Source organism: Callorhinchus milii, unplaced genomic scaffold (genome assembly GCF_018977255.1).
Source record: "Callorhinchus milii isolate IMCB2004 unplaced genomic scaffold, IMCB_Cmil_1.0 Scaffold14, whole genome shotgun sequence".
Taxonomy (NCBI): domain Eukaryota; kingdom Metazoa; phylum Chordata; class Chondrichthyes; order Chimaeriformes; family Callorhinchidae; genus Callorhinchus; species Callorhinchus milii.
Window position 1 is genome coordinate 14,554,732 of NW_024704755.1, and position 7,935 is coordinate 14,562,666.

General features: G+C 45.4%; 1 protein-coding gene across 1 annotated transcript in view; it reads right to left on the bottom strand.

The window, feature by feature from the left end:
- Positions 1-4,011: 4,011 nt before the first annotated feature.
- The window catches only part of LOC121850153 (Golgi apparatus protein 1-like), a 41,780-nt gene continuing 37,856 nt past the window's right edge, over positions 4,012-7,935 (bottom strand). The window contains exons 6-8 of the mRNA XM_042340415.1: positions 7,476-7,689; positions 6,553-6,770; positions 4,012-4,409 (exon numbers count right to left, since the gene is read on the bottom strand). Coding sequence (XP_042196349.1) covers positions 4,266-4,409; positions 6,553-6,770; positions 7,476-7,689 — 576 coding nt within the window. The 3' untranslated portion in view covers positions 4,012-4,265. The remainder of the gene's footprint in view (positions 4,410-6,552; positions 6,771-7,475; positions 7,690-7,935) is intronic.

The window sequence follows — 7,935 nt, forward strand, 5'->3', positions numbered from 1 at the left end:
CTCAGTTTGTCTCGATGCCTAAAGGTTGTTTCAGATCATGTCTCTGGGGCTCTAACCTGACAACAGTGGAAGGTGCAAGATCGTGGTCTGGCACAACACAGTATAATGGAGAACTCCTGGCCATTGGTGTCTGAGCACCCCAGACCTTACTCGAATGTGTCAGTTACCAGCCGCTGTGCTATTCTTCATTCCTTGGTCATCATGGCTCCCGTCTGGTTTGCTATGCTCTGTTAGGGGAAGAGTTCTCTTTTGTGCTTTCAGCGACCACACCCCGAAACTCTAGAACACACTCCCTCAATCCCTCCGCAATGCCCTCTCTCTCCCCGTGCTTACGGCCATTTCGGCTCGGCATCAGGCTCTGCCACTGTTAAGCGCTCTGAGATGCTCCCCTGCATGGAGGGTGCTATGTAAATGCAAGTTGTTGTGCAGACTCCAAAAGCAATTACAGAATGCATACTTAGGAAAGGTCAGCGAGAGAGATTATTGTGCACAGATGTTTTTGTTGGTGCTCGGCTAAATCTTGAAGTACTTTGTCCATGACAACCACTGTGGTGCTATAGTGTAGATTATTACCATGTCTCTTGTTCTAACGTATCCCCTCCAGAGCTCAGAGAATTGAAGCTGGCTACAGATCCCAAAGCACTCACAGTCACGAGATCACAAGACTGGTCTGGATGAAGAAAGCCCTTCTGATCTCATCTTGTCGTCTCGCCCACAAAATGTACAGTCAGTTCACTTTACAGTATATTCTGTGAGCGCTTTGAGACGGCTCGAAGACATAAGGCACTATATCAAATGTGAGGATTATTATGAAAGATCACACGGCCCTATTTGAATAGGGAAGGAAGTTTCTCCTGGTTCTGGCTGACATCTTCCCAAATAAAAAAATTGTCACCAAAAATTGGTCACAGCTGTCTGTGGGATGATGCTGTGGCGAGTTGGCTGCCGCATTTGTTCACAAAATACACAGTCATTCAACTTTATTGTATATTCTGTGAAGCGCTTTGGGACATTCTCCTGATGTGAAAGGCACCAAACTAAATGTGAGGATTATTATTTATATATGTATGTACATCTGCAGCGGTGAAGCACACATGTTGACTTCAGATTGTCAGGCAATACACACAGGGTAGCATTTAATGGAAGTTCTCCATATTAACGTATGCAAAGGCAGATGCTGAGCAGACAGGATTAGACATTGGTGACCTCATCCTACAACTGTGGGAATTATATTTGCAATAGATTTGGTGGGGTCAGAGGAAGAGAAGGAGCAACAATATAACAACAACTAACTCTCAAGAGCCAATTCCATTGTTCTAAAAAGCTGTTCATTAGTCAGATCAATAAATATGGCTGAAAAGCGATCCACAATTGAATAACGACCGGGTTCTATTTACTGCTAGGTAAACAGAGGTGTGTGGGGTAAGGAAACTTGCCTAAGATTTTGCCCTGCCCAGGGATCGAACCCAGTTCCTCTCACTTGCGAGGTTAAGTGCTCTTAACCACTCAGCTACAGGACTCCAGGACTTAATAAGGAATCCTGTTAAGAATTCCCGTCACCACATAGGAACGCCACTGCAGAAGGGGATGTGCCAGTTGGACTCTCCCATAGGTCAGCACGTTCCATTTCAGGTGACCGGGAGGAGTCCCATTGGCCCGTCTCAGTTTCCTTATTAAGGAATTTCGTTAAGAAATACTGCATGTTAAAACATCAAACGTGAAACTTCCAGCAGGAATTAATAGTGAAACTTCTCTGAGATCACATTGAGCCTTCAAACACTCTGGATTTATGATGCTCTCAGAAACACTTAAGCTCCTCACTCGTTTTTCGGAGGAGGTTTAGAGTTGGATACATCTGGCATTTAGGTTTCTGCATAACACATGCGTTGCTGACCTCTATATATTTTTAGCGATTGCCAAAACAGCCCGATTGAATACATCTGGAATTGGCCCAATACTTATTTTGGCACATGGAATTTCGTGATTGCGTGTGTTATTTCTATGCAACTTGTCCATTACAGGACTTATCTGGTCTTTAATTCTCTTGACTATTTCATGCACAGCTTGCAATACAAATCTTTGGATCTCTCCAGTTATAAAAAACATCTCACTTTCAATTTTTCTTTATTCCCTTTCAATATTCCTCCCTCCTGCTCTCTTGGAGTATTAGATTCCCAGATGTGTGCATGTCTCCATTATCTCGCCCAAGTGCCTGTTATTCAGGTGTGCGTCCAATGACCCAATGGACGATGCAGTAATAAGCTGTACAGAGAAAAATGCAGCTTTGATTCCCAGTCTGTGCCTCTGATCTCAGCTGATGTAATCGATGAAGCGATTAAGACTTAATGTCTGGGTTGAGAGGACTGCAATGAATTGGGCGCTCCTTATTGCTATCCAGATTTCATAGTCATCTCACTCAGCTCCTGTTAACCCTGTAATCCAAAGCCCTAACAGGTAGGGTGGTCCTATCTGGACAAGCAGCAGGAAAGCTAGCCAGACAGCGATATCAATAGCAAGTTAGATGTTTTTAGCTGGTTACACTCCAGCAGTTACCCCAACGCTCACTCTGGGGTCTCCAAGCCTTGGATCTTGCCAACCTGCGCCTGATACTTTCCGGAATTAGGTAAGCAGGATGTCTCCCTCCAGGGAGAGAGTGCGCATTCCATTCCAACAATCTATCTCTGGGATTTCCATGTGAAGGTGGGATGCATGGAAATCTCAGCTTGGTTTAGGTACTCTTAAGCACGGTGTTGGGTTTTCATACCTACCAGACACCCAGCTGCCCCTCCCCCCCGGATGCTTCTTTCACATAAAAGGTAAATCAAATGACTTGCCCGCAATGTGTCGGCAATGCTTATTGAAGAAAACCAGGCTTGGGGAGTTACAGCAGAAGGAAGAAAACTCCTGAGAGTTTGCACCATTCAGTTAATCTTTATTTCAATACAACAGTAATAAAAGGAAACTATGTAGATTTAGACACACAACCGCTCGTTCAGGCACACATCAACCCTTCGGTTTCACGCACACACAGGAAACGCACTCTCATTCAATGAGACCAGGAGGTTGCAACCTCTTATTCTTTCAATCCTTCTGGTAGGCAGCGGCTCGCTCCCCCAGAGTTAGTGAACATGATGTCCTTGCCCTGTACAAGGCAAAGTACCTCAGCCGTGTAAAAAAAGTTCTTCATATAAATGGAGAGAAAGAGCAGGTTGTCTGATTGTTCCTTATAAAACTCACCAAGTAAGAGGAGGTTAAGATGAATCACTTCAACATTGCCTCTGCAGCCTTGCTATAGTTCTCTAGACAGATTGCGCGCCCACAATTAGACCGCAGTCTATAGGAAGCGTTTTGAAATAGGCTCTTCAGTTGTAGTGCAGTGGGCCAGCCTATTGCAGAATGAACACATTGACACAACGGTCAACCATTGCATTATTAACCCACAGTGATAATGGAGCAATGCCAGGTGATTGCAGAATTAACAACAAAATTAAATTTGTAAAGCGCCTTTCACGTCGGGAAGACATCCCAAGGCGCTGGTAACATTGCTACGGAACAATGTCAACCCATTGGAAAATGAATGCGCTGTGAAGCCAGCCCTCAGCATTATAGAGACACCGACATGGAGCTAGGCCAGTCCAAAGCAGTCAACACACTGCCATATTGGAGTGGTGCTCGCCCATTGCACAGTAACACAAAGTGATAAGAGTTATTCCTAATACTGCAATTTTCAGCACTGTTTCCTGTCACAGTATGTGTGAGGGTTTGGGGCATCCCCAAACATAAGATGATGGGGGATGAGGAAGAGTGAAGTGCAGTGAGGCACAGGCCACTCACGTCTGACTAGAACCAGCAGTGGTTTGGATGCAGATTACCTGCTGACTGTAAAGAGGGAGGAAAAAACAGAAAAAAAAGAAAAAGAAGTAAGACGGGAACACAGTGAAATTCCTCTGTTTCGAAGGAAACGCAAAACCTCAAGAAAGCAACGAGCAGGACTCGCAGAGCAGTGTCCAGTGAGCAGCAGCTGCTTTGAAACAAGAAATGATATTTTTAAAATAAAAAGAATGAAGGATGATTCCGAGGTTACAGTCGGGAAAATCAGCAGCAAACAGAGTGCACGCGATAAGCAGATGATCCTGTTTAAGAGGTCCGCAGATTTGATTTCAATCCCCTCGAGTGCAGCTCAGGAATACTCGTACAGCTTGGCCCTTGGTTGCCAGGCCTGTCATGTTGAACAATGCCAGCACAGGCGGATGGAGGCAGCCCATCTAGGCCCATTTGTAGATCTTGACCATTTTTTCTGTCAGGGTTCCGAGGAAACTGGTCTGATTGGCTTCAAAGGGACAGATGTCCAAAACAGGCTGGTCAGCCTGCAGCTTCTGAAGCAGGCAGCCACTTCCAGCATCCCATACCTGCCACAGCAAGACAACAACCAGGTTAACAAGCGGACTGAACCCGAGACACCAGAGCGTACTGTTCCCGGGGTCGATGCTGCCAGACACTCACTGACCAAACACTTTATGCTCAGCAGTTTCACCCACTGACTTGCACACAAGCTCCAAATCTTTACTGGATGCTGCAATGAGGGGGAACAAAGATTTGCCTATTTATAATCCTTATATTTGGTTCAGCACCTTTCATGCCTCAAAGTGCTTCTCAAGATATACTGTAAGCAGGGTGGATTTTGTGGCTGAATGACAAGAACAACAACATCTTGCATTTATACAGCGCCCTTCACATGGGGTAGCGTCTTGGAGCGCTTAACTGTGGCACAGCCCAACGCCAAGCCGGGGGAAGGACGTGATTGTAAGCACGGTTGAAGAGGAAAAACTTTATGCGTGTTCTAAAAAACGGGGAAGGCAGAGGTATTGAGGAGAGTTCCAAAGTTTCGAGGTGTGGAGGCTGAAAGGATGGCCACCAATGATGGAGAGGATGAGGGACAAGCAGGAGGCTGGAGCCAGCCGAGCAGAGGGAGCGCATGGTAGAGTGGGGAGTAGACAGGTCGGAGAGGTAGGGAGGTGCCAGGGCATGAAGGGGTTTGTGGACGAGTATGACAATGCAACTGTATTATTAGAGGAGGATTTACTCTCAATGAAACCTTCACTCCACAACAAGGGACCTAATTTTCCTGTCTTGGAAGAATCACAAGAGATCAGAAGTCTAATTATAACAAATTCACACAGTAAATCTGAGCCATTGGCCCAAAGACTCGCTGAGGTGCCAAGGAAGGGAATATGGAATAAGGATACACCGTCTACTAGATTCCAGTTCTCATAATGATCAATAGTTTCCAGATTAATCCAGCCAGTCACAAGATGAATGCCCAACTCTGAGAAATGCCCATTTCCTCAGGAGGGAAAGAAAATTTGGTCACTTCAATCCATGACTGTTTGTGGGATACTGCTGCGCTCAATTGGCTGCCGTGTTTCACCCACAAAATACACAGTCAAACGATACTGTCAAATCACTTTACCATATGTTCTGCGAAGCGCTTTGAGACGTCTCAACGACATGCTAAGGCACTATATTAAATGCAAATATTATTATTATTTTATGGAGGCTGCTGCCACCCAGTGACTGACTGCGCTATTGCAATCATCTGCACCAAAAGAAAACTTATGAAGACTGAAGAGTGGAATTGATACAGGTTTGACATTACGCCTGACAAACACAAAGCAACTTCAGTGAAAGCGGATGGTTCTGACCCAACTCGTGCCTCACCCCACAGTAACTATGCAAAATATGGGCATAGTGAAGGAATTTAAGTTTCCAAGATGTCATTTTACACAAGTACAGCCTTTTGAAGGATTCACGTTATGGTTCACAAAGTGCTTCACAGAATTTACTGTAAAATATAGTGACTGGAATTTGTAGGCAAACATGGCAGCCAATTTGCACACAGCAATTTCCTAAAAAAAAAGACCTGGAAATGAATGACCAATTTTATTTGGGGGATCGTTGGCCAGGACACCAGGAGAAACGCTCTTGTTTTATCAAATAGTGCCACGGAATCATGAAACACACTCACTGCATTTTGAGACGTCCTCCTGGCACGAAAGGTACTATATCAAAGTGAAGGATTATTATTATCTTTAACATTCACTTGAACAGGCAGTCAGGACCCAGTCTGATATTGGCACCTCTAACAATGCAGCACACCCCAGCACTGTCCCGCATGGAGCTCAAACCCCACAATCTTCTGACATTCTCGTATAATCTCGCTTTTCTTTGCATATTAACTGAGTACCAGTGTGACAAGGTTTTGTGAAGAACATAGCAACGCTCCTCTTCATTTATACCCATTCACATAACAGACAGTCACCGAGTACCAGAGTCAATGCCTTTAATGCGGAATTTGTAAAAATCTCAGTATGTATCAATAATAATAATAATCCTTGCATTTGATATAGCGCCATATCACGTCTTCGAGACATTTCAAAGCGCTTCACAGAATATACTGTAAAGTGAATGGACTATACATTTTGGTGAGCAAAACAGTTAAGTCTGTCACAACCATATTAGCAAAGCACAGACTTTGAAGAAGCAGTGACTCACCATGGCCCTGTTTGTGGCCTCATCCCCAGCACACACCAGGATGCTGCCGTCCTGCTCGGGGTTGTTGAAGATGGCATTTTTGGTCAGCAGTTTGCAGGTGGAGCCAGCGCTGAATGTCTGGATGGGGTAACACGTGCAGATCAGATCCTCGAGGGAGTTCGGTAAGGGACTGCTCGATAACTCCATCAACACACACCGTAAAGAGGTGTGGGTCTTTCCTGATAAAAACAGTGTGATTACTGCGCGCACACGCACACACACACACACAGCTGCTGAGGCATCTTTTATCCCTTCCAGAATTTTATCATTTGGTTTTTGTAAACAGTGTTCTGCGACAACACAAATTACATTTATTAAGAATAATAATTTCAAAGGATGATCAGGTAATAATAATCCTTGCATGTGATATAGCTCCTCATCACGTTGTTGGGACATCTCAAAACGCTTTACAGAACATATTGTAAAATGGATGGATTCTGTATTTGTGGATGAAATGCAGCAACCAATTGTGTACGGCAGTATGCCACAAACAGTCGTGGATTGAGTGACCAGTTTTTTTTATAGGAATTAGTACCCACAGAAAGTCATCCGTTAAATGACTAACAATCGGATTCCTACTTACTGCAGAGGCATGTGGAGTAGAATTTGCCTTGCCCCCATGAATTGAACCTGGGTCCTCTGGCTTGCAAGGACCCAGGTTTATATAGCGGTTTCCAAGTTAGAAGGACGAGACGGGGGGAGGAGCTAAAGAGTATTTTTGTGGCGACGGGAGGGAGAAAGCAGAGGCAGAGAGGAGTCATTTCGTTGTCTTATTTGTCAACGAACTCAAATTTTAGATTGTCCTCCAATTTTACAGTTCGTATCATTATAGTGGCATATCCAGATCCCTCCCAGCCTGCCCACCGTGTCCCTGCTCTGTGTACCTGGCCTGTATGTGACGAGACAATGCCGTAATGTGGGTTCGACCTGGATATCTGTGCAGCTCCCGGCCTCCAGGGGCAACAGGTGGGCCTGTACGTGTCTGAGGATTTCTGCTCCCAGAAGCAGCCGCCCTCCAGGGTCCCAGCCAACAGCCCGCCACACGGAAACGCTGCAGAGGCCATGCGCGGGAGGTAGGACAGCGACGTCACAGGACACCTGAAGAACAGAGGTAGGAACAGACATTCAATCACGACTGTTTGTGGGACACTGCTGAGTCCCAATTGGCTGCCGCTTTTCACTCAAACATACAACAACAACAACAAGATTCCATTTATTGAGCGCCTTTCACGTCGGGAGGACGTCCCAAGGCGCTGTACAGTTGGGTCAGGACCCGAGCAGGGGGGAGATGGTCAGGGTGAGGGGAAGGAATACACAGCGCTTTGAGACGATTGAACTCTGTGA